At 39.0% G+C, this 18,700-nt stretch overlaps 1 protein-coding gene across 6 annotated transcripts in view; it reads left to right on the top strand.

Moving 5' to 3' along the window:
• LOC132141166 (kelch-like protein 13) overlaps window positions 1-18,700 on the top strand; it is a 75,941-nt gene that overhangs the window by 29,672 nt on the left and 27,569 nt on the right. Inside the window, exon 1 of one of the 6 annotated variants that reach the window (XM_059550460.1) lies at window positions 17,948-18,428. The exons of 4 other annotated variants lie outside the window; for them this stretch is intronic. In XM_059550460.1, the coding sequence (XP_059406443.1) occupies window positions 18,331-18,428 (98 nt within the window). In that variant the 5' untranslated portion in view covers window positions 17,948-18,330. Of the gene's footprint in view, window positions 1-17,947; window positions 18,429-18,700 lie in introns of those variants that run through there. One more of the 6 variants, XM_059550463.1, reaches the window with a different exon arrangement.

Here is an 18,700-nt window from a genome sequence, read left to right as displayed (position 1 = left end):
CACAAAATGAGCTCATTTCAATTTTGATTTCTGCTACAGGTCTCAAAATAGTTGGGACGGGGCATGTTTACCATGGTGTAGCATCTCCTTTTCTTTTCAAAACAGTTTGAAGATGTCTGGGTATTGAGGCTATGAGTTGCTGGAGTTTTGCTGTTGGAATTTGGTCCCATTCTTGCCTTATATAGATTTCCAGCTGCTGAAGAGTTCGTGGTCGTCTTTGACGTATTTTTCGTTTAATGATGCGCCAAATGTTCTCTATAGGTGAAAGATCGGTTAGCACCCGGACTCTTCTACGACGAAGCCATGCTGTTGTTATAGCTGCAGTATGTGGTTTTGCATTGTCCTGCTGAAATAAACAAGGCCTTCCCTGAAATAGACGTTGTTTGGAGGGAAGCATATGTTGCTCTAAAACCTTTATATACCTTTCAGCATTCACAGAGCCTACCAAAACATGCAAGCTGCCCATACCGTATGCACTTATGCACCCCCATACCATACCACCATCAAAGATGCTGGCTTTTGAACTGAACGCTGATAACATGCTGGAAGGTCTCCCTCCTCTTTAGCCCGGAGGACACGGCGTCCGTGATTTCCAACAAGAATGTCAAATTTGGACTCGTCTGACCATAAAACACTATTCCACTTTGAAATAGTCCATTTTAAATGAGCCTTGGCCCACAGGACACGACGGCGCTTCTGGACCATGTTCACATTTGGCTTCCTTTTTGCATGATAGAGCTTTAGTTGGCATCTGCTGATGGCACGGCGGATTGTGTTTACCGACAGTGGTTTCTGAAAGTATTCCTGGGCCCATTTAGTAATGTCATTGACACAATCATGCCGATGAGTGATGCAGTGTCGTCTGAGAGCCCGAAGACCACGGGCATCCAATAAAGGTCTCCGGCCTTGTCCCTTACGCACAGAGATTTCTCCAGTTTCTCTGAATCTTTTGATGATGTTATGCACTGTAGATGATGAGATTTGCAAAGCCTTTGCAATTTGACGTTGAGGAACATTGTTTTTAAAGTTTTCCACAATTTTTTTACGCAGTCTTTCACAGATTGGAGAGCCTCTGCCCATCTTTACTTCTGAGAGACTCTGCTTCTCTAAGACAAAGCTTTTATAGCTAATCATGTTACAGACCTGATATCAATTAACTTAATTAATCACTAGATGTTCTCCCAGCTGAATCTTTTCAAAACTGCTTGCTTTTTTAGCCATTTGTTGCCCCCGTGCCAACTTTTTTGAGACCTGTAGCAGGCATTAAATTTTAAATGAGCTAATTAAGTGGATAAAAGTGTAAAATTTCTCAGTTTAAACATTTGCTATGTTATCTATGTTCTATTGTGAATAAAATATAGGCTCATGTGATTTGAAATTCCTTTAGTTTTCATTTTATTAAAATTTTAAAAACGTCCCAACTTTTCCGGAATTCGGGTTGTATTTGCGAATGCGAAGTACAAGCCTAGTAGTTTACATCATAAATAATAGTTTATCATTCAAGTACATTGCGAATATGGAAACATTTGGATTTGTGCCGAAGCATTAAGGTTAATGATTCATTGATCGTTAATTTAAATGACGATTGACCATGGAAATGATCGAAAATTTACATCCCTAATTAATATTGTTAGTTTTAATAATATTTATTACTATTGAGTATTACTATTTTTGCTGTATTTTTTATTTTATGTTGACTTGGTAAATATAAGAAACATTTTAAAAAAGCATAACAGCCCCAGTATTTTAGTTGTGACTTAAGTATCCAAGTACGTTTTGTGCTTTGTCATATAGTGGTAGAAAGGTTGTAGTGTGTGATAATGTGCTTATGTCTTCTGTTCTATACTGTTAATTTCAGACACTCTTGTAAATCTCTCTCGAACACACTAGTGTGGCTGTGGTCTTGCCTTTAAGCTGTTTAGGACCCTCGACCATCTGTTAGTACTTGTTGAGGTTGCCATAGCAACAGCTTCCTGTTGGAAAGTCGGAGCTGTTGAAGCTGATTTTAATTAACTTGATGGCTGTGCTCAGTATTTGATTGTTGCTAGATTTACCCATTTTTCCCTTACACTAAATTGACAGATCCTTTTTGCCATATATGGTTTCATGAAAAACCTCTAAAAGGGTCATTGGATGCCCATTCTCCACAGGTTGATATGTTTCTTTAGGGTCTTAAGCCCGACACACCAAGCCGACGATCGTCCATTTGCCATCGCAGGGCCGACGCCGAGCGACAGTCAGGCTAGTTTGTTTGGTGTGTCGGGCTCACAACGGTGGCAGTTTGCCCAATTCAACATGTTGAATCTGCATCGTGGCCGTCGGCGAGAGCAAGAGCTCTGATTGGATGTTCACTTTCGCGAATGAGTCAGTGCCGAGAATTAAAGCAAAAGTGATTAAAACAAGCATGTGAATGAAGGCGATACAGACAGAAGGCTGTTTAAATGTTATGTGATCTTTCCCAATCATTCTAATACGCGAATGTTTTTATAACAAAATGAGCTGCTTAAAATGATAAAAGTTATCAACGTTACTGATATTCAAAATGGTAAGCAAGCGCTGCTTTGTTTACATTTCGTGTATCTGCGTTTGTCTCTTATATCTTTGTTTCGGTTTCTCTTTTTGAATGACTAATATATACTAATAATAGCTGCTGATATGAACAGCTCGTTCCAATCACACATACGCAGAACGCACGTGTTAGTTTGCCGTCGGCTGTAGTCTGTGCAGTGTGTTCCAGCGCAGATTTTTGGTCTGACGCTGCCGACATCAGGCGACAACACCGTCGGCTTTTGTTGCCGCTATTTCTTTGACGTCGGCTTGGTGTGTCCGGGCATTTAATGAAAAGTCTGTAACTAACATGTTTGGTTAAAATTTCTGTTCATTATTACATCCAACAACCGAACACACTATGTCCCTGCTCCGGCAGTGGCGGACTAATGACAGCTCACTCAGGGCGAGTCTAAGGCAAGATGGCCTTGTCAATCAACTATCGAGGGAGTGGCCTGGGTTTGTGTGATGTCACACAGACAGGCATCTGAAACCGCTTGATGTGAGAAAGGGGTAATGATTTAACGAGAAAAAAACGAATGGACGAAAGTTCCGGAGGCAGTGTGTAAACATGATTGACACAATGTGAGGTCATATTTATTTTTCAACATGCAAAAAATTTTGTTTTTATCTATATCCCTTCCTGCCTTCTCAGCCATTTTTTTTCTGCCCTTCCTTAGGTGTTTAATCAAGTGAGTCTCTTTGCAGCGTTGAGCATTGTACCAAATCACAGACTAATTTGTTGAATGCATGAAGGCAATAGCCAATTCAGAATCTGGTGTGTCTGTGTGTGTGTGTGTGTGAGAGGTACTACTCCTAAAATGCTTTGAAAATGACAAATGCGGATTACTTGTGGATTTTCTTTAAGCTTTGCCAAAAATACTTTGCTAGATCATACAGCCACCAAAAGCTCTCAGATCTAAACATTCATGACGTGCTGATCATTTGGAAGCTTCATCCCTTCTTAAAGAAAAAGCTTGTTTCAGATGTAAGCCTTGTTTTATGAAGTTTTGCAAAATTTCTGCATAATAATGACTATGCATGCCGGCAGCCATGTCATCCTGTAGCCCAAGACTGTTCACCCACTGAAGCTAAGCAGGGCTGAGCCTGGGCAGTACCTGGATGGGAGACCTCCTGGGAAAACTAGGTTGCTGCTGGAAGAGGTGCTAGTGAGTTCAGCAGGGGGTGCTCACCCTGTGGTCTGTGTGGGTCCCAGCGCCCCTGTGTAGTGATGGGGACCCTATACTGTCAACAAGCACCGTCCTTCGGATGAGACGTTAAACGAGGTCCTGACTCTCTGTGGTCATTAAAAAATCCCAGGATGTCTTTCGAAAAGAGTAGAGGTGTGACCTCAGCATCGTGGCCAAATTCACGCATTGGCCTCTGACCATCATGGCCTCCTAACAATCCCCATATCTGCTGATTGGCTTCATCACCCTTTCTCCACTCCACCAGTAAGCTGATGTGTGGTGGGCGCTCTGGCACACTATGGCTGCCGTTGCATCATCCAGGTGGATGCTGCACACTGGCGGTGGATGAGGAGATACCCCCTGACAATGTAAAACGCTTTGAGTGCTTAGAAAAGCGCTATATTAAGGAATTATTATATGTAGAAAGTCTGTAAGACTGAACAAAATGGCTTGTCAGACATATGTTAAAGAGTCATATATTCAGCCTCTTGTTCTCTGCTTGATGTTCTCTGCTTGAGCCCACACAGTTATTAAAACTCACTCTTTGAGTGTGAAGCACAGATCTGTTCACAGTGACCAGTGTGATTTGTGATTTAACATTTAAAAGCATTTTCATGGCAATTACCTTTGCTGTGCCATTAATATTTCTGTTTTATAGTCACGGAAGCCCTGCTCTTTTTCCTGGAAAATATGTTTTTATAATAATAATTAGGCCTATATATTTTAATATATTATGATAATATAGTTTCCTTCTTCAGATAGTATCTAAGTAAACATGCAGCCTTTTTCATAGATCATAAACTGATTCTGTGAAAGTAGAGCAAAGGTTGGTTTGACTTTCCAAGTTCAAGTTGATTGGTATGAATCATTTGAATTATTCATCTTCATTCATGAGTATGTGACACATTACACAGCTGCTTGCCCCACATGATGTATTGACTGAGGTACTAGCAAAAATGGTTTGTAATGTTTTGCTTCAGGCTGCAGGTGAACTGTGAGAGCTGTGGAACCGGAACCGCTTTAGACGACATGCATTAGTGCCACGTTTACCACTAGTGTTGTCACGGTACCAAAATTTCAGTATTCGGTACCGATACCAGTGAAAATACACGGTTCTCGGTACCAATTTCGGTACCAAAGCAAAACACAAAAATATGCTAATTTAAAAAAAATAACTTTTTAGCACTAAAAATAAAACCAATTCCTTTCTTTATACTTATTTACAATTGTGTTTAAAGTTTTTCTACAAGTTATATAATTATGAAAAACAGTAAACAAGTTTTACCCAAATTTAATTTGTCTCTTATGAAATTTAAACACATTTTATTTTTGGTAAATAAAGGGAATTGGCTATTCAAATTAAAACATGGAAGAAATATTGTGATTTATTTCTTTAAAAAATAAAGTTTTATAAATTTTTTCAACAGTAGTAGCAGTATCACATACATTTTACTAAATAATAGTAATATTTCTAGCACAATGCCTTTATGTAAAAATTTACTTTTAGGCCTAATGAATGCATATTTGTCATTTTAACTGAACTTAAGACTGGTGGTGATGCTTAAGATATTTTTGTTCATTGAGGGTTTCTGTAAAAAAAATAGTAATAGTATATTATAATAATTAATAATCATATTAATTATTATTAAAAGATAATACTAATACTAATTCTACTATCATACTAATGTATATACAATGCACTATGAATTGATGATCTGCTGGGTTCATGAATATTAATCACGTTGTCTGCGTTCGGTCAAACTGATTTGCTGAAATCAAAATAGGGACGGTACTAGATCAGCACCAGCCAATGAAATTGCAATTTGCGCATTAGCTCCGCCCACTACCGGAGAAACCGGAATGTCTTCTGCTTGTTCGAAAATGAATATGAATAATTCTAAATGAACTCCATTATTTTGACAGGAGAAGATAACAAAGAATAGTTTACATATAGCGTGTCGATTCAGCGTGGTAAGACTCTCGCTCTCTCTCTCTTTGCATGTGTGAGAAATAGCGCTATCAGTAAAGCTACGGTGAGTCGTGCGCCTTCACAAAAAGTTTACAGAGCATCAAATACAGGTGCGCTGTGCGTCCATTGAGATGAACTGAAAAGTTCAGATCGCTTGATGGAGAGAGAACTCTGAAGCTCAGATGCTGAAATTAATGCAAGCGTCATGCACTTCAGTCTATGTAGTAAACAAACCCGCACGTCTCTACCATTCATTAATTCACACAGAGACGCGCAGAACACGGATTCATATTTCAAACAACTTTTGCGGCTTAACATTTACAGATACTGGTCCATATGGAGATTTGATTTGATTAATTTATGCTAACTTTGACAAATTCCGTGACTGTCCATATTAAAATGTAAGTTTCATTTTCATGACTGGATTTTAAGATTCCGTCCTCGTTTTCTGCTTCGCGGAAATCATTGCGCTGAACCGGGTTTGAACGGGACCTCTGTACTACCGGTACTTAAAGAAACCTGATACCGTCACATTTAAATTTTTTTAGTACCGACTTGGTACCGAAGTACCGGGTCTTTTGACAACACTATTTACCACTATACAATGCTGTCGACATGATTGCAAAGACAGCAAGGTTTATAATAGCATCACTCTCTGTCTCTTAAATACACACACCCTTCTGTCCTCACCCACTTAATTTAGTGCTAAATGCATGGTGAGGGTGAGCTGTGGCTATTCATAGAAATGTATTAATAGAGTGATTAAGGGGGTAAGGAGGGCAGCGAGAGTGTAGGAAGTAATAGGATGAAGAACATTTTGCTGTTTCACGTGAGAAAATGATGAGTAAAGCAGGAGGGAAAGCAGAAACAAAGGTAGTGTGAGGTGTGTGACTATAACAGTATGTCAAAGCTGATGGTTCAGGTCATCAAGGACCATATGTGTACAGTGAAGGTTAATACTGGGGTGTGCGTTTATGTTTTACTACTCTGTGAACCTCTTTTTCTTCAACTGCACATCGGTTTCACACACTTATACACAGGGCTGCTTAAATGGATATTTCACCCCAAAATTAGATTTTGTTGTCTAATTACTAACCCTCAGGCCATCCAAGATTTGACTTTTTTTTTTCTCTCTCTCTTTCTTTTCTTCGGTAAAACAGTCAAGAAGATTTTTAGCTGAAAGCAGTTTGCGGATTTCCCAATTTGCTTGAGGCTATAGACTGCAGTTAATAATGTAAATAATGCACAGTTTCTTGCAGATGCCAATTGTTTCGCTTCATAAAGCCTAGGGCTGGGCCGTATATGGAGTTTGTATGATATATCGATATTTTCTTTAATCGATTCTATATAATGCAACATCGTTTATATTGATATACAGTAATTTGATAACGAGTGCATCTGAAAATATAGCGGACACAGACTGAGCTGCTGCAGAGAAAATGCATAATCCAGTTTGATCTAAACATGTGACAAGCTTCATATTAAGGCCTTTAAAAACTTGTAAAACACAGTATAGTTTATAGTTTCGTTTTCGCATATTAGTTTAAGCGGCTCTGCCCGTCAGATGCTTGGACAGAAAGGCTGCATGTTCTGCTGACAGAGACACTAGACTACTCGTGCAGTGTTCCTGTAGCTCAATTGGTAGAGCATTGCGCTATCAGGTGCAAGGTTGGGGGTTCGATAAAATTGATAGCCTAAATGCACTTTAAGTCGCTTTGGATAAAAGCGTCTGCTAAATGCATACATTTTATTTTTAAATTTAATTTAATTTTAATGTGTTTGAGATGTGCTGTCTTCCTGAATGCATAACTTACATTTCCCAGGTATATTCTCCATCTGTAAATGTTAGAAAGACATGGAAATATTTCCATTTCTCTGGTAGAAGTGCATGCGCCTTCTGCTTTGTGGATCTCTGCTAAACTTCACAGACTTCACAGTGAACTAGTGCTGCCACGCGCATGAGCGCCAAACAGACAGAGCTCAATTAAATAGGAGCAAAATAATTCTGACTAAAATGTACTTTTCGCTGAAATATTTATAGTTAGACAATAAATGTGAAATGTAGAATTTTAAACCTACAAGTAAATTTTTATGATAGCACTGACTGTAAAGTGACTGTAATAGGGTGATCAAAATAGCTTAAAGGAGCTATGTGGAGATTTTTACTTAAAAAAAATCTTTAAGATAGAGTTTTCATTTGTACATGTATGAGCCAACCATGATGTAAAAAAAAGAATGACACCTCGACTGTCCACCACGGTTGCCTCTATCAGCCTGTAGGCTCAATTGTGTGTGGAGGAGTCGGGCCCAAATTGGCGCGAAAATTCACAAAATGTGACATCATGCGCGTTCTCGTCTACTTGGGCTTACAACCGTACGGCACGCCAGCCATTATAGTAAGCAGCGGCAATAGTGTTTTCAAATGGACTCTGCGGATGGAAAGAAGCGACCAGCCTCCAGCACAATTCAGACACCCACGGACACTCTTCGTAAGTTAAAAAAAAAAAAGAGCGTGCGCACGGAGTACGAGCATGAGACTGGCTGCAGTTCCTCTAACGGCCACTGGTGTCAGTAACGGTTAGAAATTTCAGAACCTACGCAATGCTCCTTTAACACAATTCTGTGCTTTTGTTCTCATTTATTTTCACTTTTAGTTTAGTGAGTTTAAAGGGGTCATATGAGAAAAGAGATATTCTTTATAATATTTAAGTCAACCACATCCCCCTAAAATGGCTCGTTCTAACACACCCCCACATCTCTGTCACTATGTGGAAAGATTTGCATAATGCTGCCCAGATGTTCATGCAAAGAAACAAGGCATAACTTTTATTCTCGTTGTAGTATTGTTGTTGCCTCCGCTGCCGCCATGTCGCATAGACCCTGTGTGTTTGGTTGTGAAAGCGAAACTTTGTTTGGCCTTCCAAAAGAGGACTATATCCGCTTCGTCATGCCTGGAGCGGATCCGTGCTGGTCGCTGAGGAAATGCATCAACTTTGCTCCTTCGTAGAATCCAATATGTTAAGGGGCGTAACATTTCAGTCACACACTTGAGGTATGCGGCCAATCACAACGCCCTGAATAGTTGACCAATCAGAGCACACCTCACTTTTCAGACTGATGAGCCTTGTAAAAAAAAAAATATAAAACCTACTATATATCATCAAGAGGAGCATTAATTTTGTGTTGCCTGAATGTTTTTTGTTTGTTTGTTTGTTTGTTTTCAATGTGAGTAAGCCACTGACTTGTAGTTTTTGAATCACCAAGGACCACAGTTTCAGCTAACAAATACTATTCTGCTTTGATGGCTTGAGGGTGTAAATTAACAGCAAATTTGATGTTTGGGTGAACCATCCATTTAAGCACATGGCAGAGAAATAGGCCTATAGCATGCTTTACTAGAGTGAATCACATTGTCTTGCTTGTTTCTTGCTTTTGGCTGGTATACAGTCTCAAAAAGGCTGTGTTAATTTTTTACATATTTTTTTGTGTGTGTGTTGTGAATATTTTAACACATTTTGCAGTGTATGAGCCATCATTCTTTTCAAAAGCTAGTTTCCTCGCACTTCACCTTTTCATCATCAATGGAAATCTTCCATGTGTAGAGGTAAGAAAAATGTTTATATTTGGCATTATAAGCTTTTAAAATAGGCTATCTTTTGTAATCATTTGTAGATGATCAAGGGGTATTTTACACACATACGAATGGCACGGTGAGCATGATTTCAGTGGTGGGAACCTACTTTAGAAAGCTTTATGGCTTCTGTTGTTAGATTTATTGTGAGTGCAATTGCTTTTAATTAATCATTGACATGTAGCATTTCACTTGAGGAAATGCATGCCATTCACTGCATCGCTGAACAGATCTCACTGTGCCATGTATTGTGTAAAATGCCCCAAGACATTAACATCATCTCTGAGGCTTTCTAGCTAGCATTTGCTTGCTATACTTGTTATGTGTATAAATAATATGTACTTTTATTTGCACTCTTGCAGCTTTGAATGGAAGACACCCCTGAAATGCTTGTGACGGTTATTGATGTGACCGACAGATAAACACAAACTTCTTCACACCAGACCTCACCATCACCTGCATGCTGATAGAAAATACATAAATAAAAATTAATTAATTAATAATGTGTGATGTCGAATATATTTTTTTAAAATTCAAAATACGTAAAACTACGGATCTTTTCACTCAAGCAACATTGTTAATAATTAAATTATCACTTTTTTGATTGTTTCATTTTTTGCATTTTGATTTATGTAAATGTTGCAGGTCTAAAAAATTCTGTATAAACTACTTGTTTGTTGTGTTTTTACTCCATACAAATTTGTTTCCATTTGTTCAGATGGATAAAAAATAACACGTACTTGACACAAATTGTGTAACTAGAACACATTAGTGTGGAAAAGATGGTAACACTTGTGTCTTAGCAGGATTAACACATTGGTTGAGTTAAAATTGACGTGTTGTCCTTATCAAGACACAGTGGTGTGTTAAGAAACAACACCGGTTGTGTTGTTTTCAACACATCCTTTTTAAGAATAATGCAATTAGCTAGGATTTAAAAATATATTTTATGTTTTACAGTAAAAAGAAGGTCATGCAGTTTTGGAACTGCATGAGGGTAAGTAATTAATGACAATTTTTTTTCTTTGAGATAAATCTTTCCTCATTTAAACAATGCTTGTAATGAGTCTAAAGGGTCTCTAGATCTTTAACTCTAATAGCCCCATCCATAGCAAAAAAATAAATAAATAAGTGTTGACCAATTTAGGAGCAAAAGAACTGATTTTTTTTAGTAAATCAAAAACATACAGTGCAACCAACCAAGTCCGTTTTGCAAACAAATGACTCATGGAATGGATGAAGTTCATCCTTTTACCGAATTGGGCATTATAAATAATATAAAATAAAATGAATCTGAATCAAGCTGAGCGCTTGATAATCAGAATTAAATGTAAGTGGATGTGTATAAATACCCAGCCTTAGAATTTAAATTTTGTAAACCATTCAGTTTTTTGGTGTTCACTGACGAACTTGCATACCTGCAAACTTCAGACCGATGGAAAAAAGCTGACCGGAATCACATGACTGGAATTTAAAGTAAAAGTGAGTGAGTTTACATAATTTGCGCAAACTGGGTAAATGGCCTATTTCAATGTCAGAAAGGCAAATTTTGCTGAGGTGATGGCTTCACAAGTATGAACTTGTTCTCCTCTGTTGACAATCATTTTGTTTCAGGCCATTCAACTAAAGATGTTTACTGAATTTGTTTGTGCATCTTTGTTTTCTTAGATGTACCTGAGCTTCATGCTTGACTAAAATTAAATTTGACAATGGCTTGGATCACTACTTCTTCGCTGAGCTCACAAGAACCTGCTTTTAAAGTGTCCACTGCCAGACCCTTGCACTCTCATCTACAATGCACATTCAGTCCGTGGGTTCAGTAAAGCCCTCTCTTCCCCGTCCCACCTGTCTACTCCAAACACTCATCTCAGCAAGATTAGAAACATGAAAAATTGCAGTGTTGCATTTCTTGAAATGCAATTTAGCTTTCTTTCATGTCAGCTTCATTTGGATGGCAGTGGCTTTTGATAAGGGTCACAACCCAGATTCCAGATTATCTAGAAACAGTTTGAATCAGAAAAGCAGAAAGACAAGCAATGAGTGATGCATCTGTTCTGAGCTGCAGGCTTATATGGAAGCATATGTGTAGCAAAATTTTATTATATTATTGAATTTTAATTTTGCACCAAATATTGCACATATGTATGGGAAAATCTCAATTTAAATAAAGAAATGCATTGCCATTTTGCATTTGAAAGTGAAAGTGAAGTGACATTCAGCCAAGTATGGTGACCCATACTCAGAATTTGTGCTCTGCATTTAACCCATCCGAAATGCACACACACAGAGCAGTGAACACACACACACACTGTGAGCACACACCCGGAGCAGTGGGCAGCCATTTATGCTGCGGCGCCCGGGGAGCAGTTGGGGGTTCGATGCCTTGCTCAAGGGCACCTAAGTCGTGGTATTGAAGGTGGAGAGAGAACTGTACATGCACTCCCCCCACCCACAATTCCTGCCGGCCCGGGACTCGAACTCACAACCTTTCGATTGGGAGTCCGACTCTCTAACCATTAGGCCACGACTTCCCTCATTTGATCATTGTGGTATGATTACTCCGTTTGAACGCATATCATCTGTGTTCTGGTACACACATGTAAACAAAAGATTGCTTTAGTGTTGTTAACTGACTAGTGTTATTGAGACACAAGTAGAATTTATTTGCAGTTTGCCTTTGATCTCTCTAATTCTAAGCTCATCTTATATTTTGATGGATAAAAAATTCAAAATGAGTATTTATTTGAAAATATTTTCAACAATTTACTGTCTCTTAAGATTAATTTAATGAATCCTTGCTGAATAAAAGGAATAACTACAATATATTTTAATATTTAATATATATTTTAAGCCGTATTTTTAACTATTATAACATTTGGTTGTTTGTAGATAGCGTCTTATTTAAATGCAAAATTAATTTACATTGGACCCAATGTGAGGTGCACTTGGTCACATTTTTAAACACTGTAGCACATCTAGAAAGTGATTGAATAAGTTAAAGGACATCAACTATGACTTTTTGTCAGCACTTTAAATGAAGACAGACATAATCGCAGAAACGAATGTGGTAGCTCTTTCTTTCCCTCTGTCTCCTCTTTGACATGTGCTGTCACGGCAGTGGGTGAAGAGCCCCGCGGTGGAGTTTGTGCCCTGCTTGCGCCGCCTAGCTAGAGAGATGTTTTGAAAAGACCTGTCTCTCATAATGGACATCAGAGGTGAATTCTTCACCATTATACAACACTGAGGAACAGAAGTGATGTTCTTGAATGTTCAATAGAATCATACTTGGGTTTTATATTTCTTGTGCCTGCAGTCGTGTGTTGTATTTTATGCCAGGTCATTAAACTCTTATCTGAGCTCTGAGACTCTCTCTCACTTACTAGTGCTATGCAGTTGGCTATGGCAAGCCAGTTTAACTTTTTTTTTATATTTAAAATAAACTAGCAAATCACCTAGCGGTCACCCGCGGTTACGAGTCATCCAAAAATATTTTTAATGATATTCGGGTCGCGGTCGGTTGGGTCGTTTGAAATAAGGATACCAATTAAACCTTTGTAATTTATATAGTACTAGACACAATTTTTAAATACATAAGCCTACACTTTATTGGCTGAATAACTGGAGCGATTATAGAGTGACCACCTGTCCCGTTTTAACGTTGTACTGTACAGCAATTTTACCCATTGTCCCGCCTCATGCAAATTGAGCGTCTGTCCCACTTTTTCATTCGACCCTGCCTAATAAATACACGGATACGAGCATAGGCGTACTGTTAACTTATGTCGAATAGTTCAGAGGAGAGCAATAAAAGCGTTAGTCGATAGGCTGAGTCGTACGTCAATCAAAACGTTGACTGGTGGCATGAAAGCCTCCCCAGTCCTCAACATTGTCAACAAACTCAAATTGGGGAGCTCACGCGCTGTTCGGTCAGGTTAAGCAGCCATGGCCACGAAAAAGAGAAGATGCACTTTTAATAGCAAATGGACCGCAACATATTGTTGGTTAAGACCTGTAGATGGCGAAGCAGAGAGAGCTTTTTGCATTTTATGCAAAAGCAGTTTTTCTGTGGGACATGAATACAACGTGAGCGACATGGTGCTTGTGAGTACCACACAAAAAAAAGCACATCATCATGAAACATGCAAATCAGTGCAATTGTTTTTCAATAAACCAAATGACCCACGGGCTGACAAAGTTTGGGCAGCAGAAGTCACGAGCATTTATCATGCCGTACATCACACACATTCATATCGCTCTTTTGACTGCAGTAACAAGTTAGCCCCAGTAATTTTTCCAGATTCTGAAATAGCTAAGAAAAAAGCTGTATAGAAACTTTGGGTAATATTTTGGGTCAGGTAGTGTCTTAATCTTTTAGTCGGTGAGTTTAAAAAGAAATATAGGCAATATATTACAGAAAGCTTGAAATGTCTACTTTTAAACGAAAATATTCAAACCAAAATTAATAGGCTACTCTCTGATTATGTAATCCATATGAAATGTGCATTTCTCTCTAGCGTTCATGGCGAGTCCGCATCGTCAACTTCATCTTAGCAGTGACACAGAAAACACCAGTTTATTACTAAACAATTAAATGTCTCCTTGCTAATTTAGACATATTCATAATCATTACTTTAACCGTTTTTTTGTGGCAAGCTTTATGTGTGCGGTCATAACGCTTATTATATTGTAGGCTATAGCCTATTTAAACGCGCAGTATGGAATTTTTGGCCACCAGGGGTCACTCAATCAAAACAATAACATGAGACGTACTTTGATGACGTCGGGAAAGAGCGTAGGCTCATGGGAGTTGTTGTTCATTGGAACACGCGCTCCCCACATTCCTCACTCATTTTAACTGAGGCCGGCGACACACTGGATGCGTGGTGCAAGCGTCTCAGCTGCGTGGCGTGTCAGTTTTTAATTCGGCTCCCATGTTAATAGGTTAGAGCTTGCAGACTGCCTGTGTGAGACGCGTGTCTCAGGCGCGGCTCGAGCCGCTCGGAAAACGTGTGCATGCTAGAAATAGAACCGACGCCTATTTTTCACGCGACACGCACGCGTGTTGGAAGCGTTTCCAGGCAAAATATAATAGGAAAATATGTTTATATGTAATTTTGTACACAAATACATATTAATTCATTTTGATGTTTGAAAGTCTATAGGTTGACATAAATTCAGATACAAATGTAATTTAAAAAATAAATAAATAATTATCGATTTTCAAATATTGCACCTGTCAAACATAAGTCTATTTTGCCGTCAATACTGTTGACGGTGTCCTTTATCAGTAGGCTTTATATTTACGTTCAACATGAAGTATAGATATTGTTGTCATGAAGACAAGAGCCTGGTCTGTCAGTGGTCTCCCTCTATGTCACCTACAGCAGCAGCAGCAGCGCGCCGCGCTTCTGGCACGCAGCAGAGACGCCACGCAGCCAGTGTGTCACCAGCCTTAGTATTTTGACAATCACGTATTTTCGAACGGAGAGATATATGAATTATCAGACCCCTATCAAATCAATAGTCCATCTAGCTATTAGTAATATATGTTAAAAAAAAACACTGTTGCCTTTCGTTAATAATTATAATTAGGCTACGTTTATACTATGATATCGAACAAGATAGTGAACTGCATTTGAAGCTACTTTATCCAGCTAGATATAGAACACATGTAGATTTACATTATACTCTACATAAGAGCTAGTCCGTCTGCGTTTTACACAAGACATCATCGTTTCACAAAATATACGGATAGATACAGTTAGCTGAATGGATGCATACCTGTTTATTAGAATGCAAGCATCTCTCTGTAGTTTCAGCTTGTCACGAAGCTCTCTCTATCTTGGAAATGCAACTCCAATATTTACCCATGTCTCGTTTCTTCTTCGTCCCAAAACCTTCTCAGGTCATGTATTTCACTCGTACGTTTGCGCTTCACAGAACGTGCAGGCCAAGCATAATCATGATCCATAACTAAGTTATTGATTGAGGTATAAATACGAATATAAACAATATAAATATAAAATATAATAGTCTCGACCAAGGCTAGCTACTACTTTTTCTTCTTCGTCTCGTCTTTGCTTCTGTTCACCTTTGTATTTGGCGGTTCCGCAGGAAGTTAGATAAACTAGAGGGGTCAAAGTTTATATGACGCCATAGACGGGCGACAAAACAGAAATAAAGAAACGTGCCGTGTCTTCTAATTAAACTATAATTTTCTCCGCATTTTAAAGTTCGTGGAAACTGTCAGGATAATGTAAGTACACAACAACAAAAAAATATATAACATAGATATAGTGATATCTGCTATTTTTAAAGCAGAAAAATTACATATTGTGCCTTTAAGTAATTAAATTAATATGAAGGGGCGACGCATTTACTACTTAAAAAAAAAATGCGGGTCAGGAAGTGGGAAGGGTACAATATTTTCTTTTTCTTTTTTGCAGTCCGAGTTGCGGGCGGGTTAGTTGAAAACATCGGTCGGGTGCGGGTTGTTTATACACTGACCTGCGCATTACTGGTGCTTACGTATCCGCCAAGAGCAGCCTCACCTCGGCTAGTCCTTCTGATATGTGCCGCTGGCTCTGATGTCTCTTTAGTGGTTAAACATAAAATATAATTTGTTTTGGGTAAATCTAACAGGTAATCTTTGACCTGTATTCAATTTATCTATATGTTAGAATGAAAATAAAAAGAAGCAATTGATATAATATTTTGTTTCATTGTAATGGCTGTATATATACACATTTCCCTGAACTAAGTACATTTCTGCTGCTATTATTATGTTTTAAATGAAAAAGAAAGGAGGCAGTGGTATTTGATATCCTATTTTGATTTATTGTAAATATACAAAGAGGAAAATTGCAGTAGCCAAGGCAAGCTGACTGATTTTATCAAGTACGCAGCAGTTTGCAGAATTACCGGATTTGCGTCGTCGCGGACATCACACTCCCGAGTCGAATGAACAAAGTCTGAACTACCGTGGATGCAAGTCCAAAATTGGTGTACTTTGTATTGAGAAACCAGACTATTTGCCTAATCTTCCCGGTACTTTAGACGGCAGTGGAAAACAGGTCTCGGGGGAAAATAGTTCCTGGGGGAAAAAGTTCCTGTTACAATTGTTCCGGGTAATTTCGGTGGAAACGCAGCATTAGTTAGCAGTAACTATTCCAATAGTTTTTCCATAGATACTAGTATCTCTACATGATAGATGTATATATGTCCTAGTTTATATTTTACTATAATTAGTTTGTAAACATTATCATATCTAATGTCTAGTCAAAATGGCTATTTCATGGTTTAATAAAAAAAATCCTACTAGTATAATTTATTTCACTAGCTAGGACCACGCCACAAACAAGCTATGAAACTGGGGAAGAGTAGAAAGAGGATGAAGGGGTCGAGGGAATGGGATGATGGTCAGGTTGATCAGGGCATCTAGAATTGATGGCTCAGGAAGACTCATCTTCCTGAGATGAGCCTGTGAGTGGGCGCTCGAGGCCCAGAATGTGGACGATCGAAAGCGAATGCTCTGACAGAGACTGTGATCGGAATGATGAGAGGTGATCGTTGAGTGTCGTCAGTGACAATGAATCAAACAGCGCGCCGTTCAGAACAGGCAAGTACACCTGTCCTTCAAGAGAACGAGACTAGCAGAGCGGTATGAGGTGGCCCGGTATATATGGAGGTTTTGGAAGTCAGGTGATTGTTTGAGGGGTGGCCCTGCTCCCGAACTTTAGTTAACATCAATAAACTCCATAATGTTTAAAAATGACATTTATGTAAAACTACTGTTGCTACTAAGAAAAGCGCAATAGATAAAGTAACTGTTTCAATAATTAATCATGACTTATCAGTGAGTACTAGTAGGCTACTAATGACATGCTTCTAGTAAAACTAAAGCAGCAACCAATAAACGTATTAAATCTGTGTTGATACATTGATGTGTAAAGACACAATGCAATGTAACTGTTAGAACTCTCCTGAGCGCATCCTCAGCAGCAGGCGCATGAGGCATCTTCTCCTTGCTTTATGGTGGATCGCATACTTATAAGTGCATTACCGCCACCTGTCTCTCAAGAGAGAGATAGGTGTCGGTAATGCACTTATAAGGTAAAAAACTATGTAAATACTGTTACGTTTCTTGCACAGGCCGATTGGTTTGTGTTTTTACACATCAATGTATCGTCACGAGCCACAGGGTTTAATTTGGTTTTATGTATGCATTTTTTTTTTTCAGTTCTGTTGTATGTTTTAGCCGTGATTCCTATCTACTTCCATTATAAGAATGACAGACTGCAACGGTTTGTGTTAAAAATCTTTAGTTTGTGTTCTACTGAAGAAACAAAGTCACCTACATCTCGGATGCCCTGGGGGTAAGCAGATAAACATTAAATGTTAATTTTTGGGTAAACTATCCCTTTAACTGAGTAAATATTACAGGGCTTGTTTGGTTTCTGGAGTTATTAAAAATTAAGTGCTATAAACCTACAACAGATAGTAGATAAGTGAATAAATGGTAATATAGCTTGCCATACTCAGCCTGCATTAAAACAAGGTGGCACTATAGCTGAACATCCAGTGCACCGACCGCGTATGCCTCTTCCTTGCACTGACCGGACGCGACGGTGCCTATTTTTTTCACCCCCTCCATCATAATCATCATCATCCCTCTCTCTTTCTCAGGAGATGATGCTCAGCTCAGGCACACCTGCTTTCCACCTCTCGGCTTAAGTGTTATTCCTCTCGATTTTCCGCTAACCTTCTCTGCGGTATTCAAACAGAGCTGCCTCAATCAGAGAAGCACTGCCTCAAAAAGAGCTGCCTGTGTCGGCGGTCGGCGGTCAATTCTCCTCTTTATTTTCCTCTCCCTCCTCCCTGCTCTCGGTGAGGGCTGCCGGGGATGGAAGCCCGCGCTAGTCGCCTCTTCGTGGACTTGCTCTTTACGGCTATTCTCATTCGCGCTGTATCTTCGAGGTGCTGACTGGAAAAACATGCCGTTAAAATGGAAAAGCGGTTCGCCCGTCAGCTGGAAATTTCCCGTGCCCGTCCTTAAAACGTCCAGGTCCTCTCCACTCTCGCCAGCATACATGTAAGTAGCTGTAATATTAACGCGTCTAAGTGCGTTCTTGTGTATTTTAAAATGTGATAGTCCGAACTGAGGGCGCGTGAGTGTGTTTATATTCCGTCTTTATTACTCGTTCATTAAGGATGCTGCTGCTTTGCTTGTTTCGGTGTCAGTGTCGCCTCCCTTCATTTCTCTGTAACCTAATTGTGAGCGTTTAGATAGGTCTTGAGACCCATTTTATAACGGTTAGCATGCTTTCGCGCACCGCCTAGTTTTCTGAATCTACATAGGGCGTT

The sequence above is a fragment of the Carassius carassius genome, chromosome 5, assembly GCF_963082965.1.
Source record: "Carassius carassius chromosome 5, fCarCar2.1, whole genome shotgun sequence".
Taxonomy (NCBI): Eukaryota; Metazoa; Chordata; class Actinopteri; order Cypriniformes; family Cyprinidae; genus Carassius; species Carassius carassius.
This window is presented reverse-complemented; position numbering and strand designations above follow the sequence as displayed.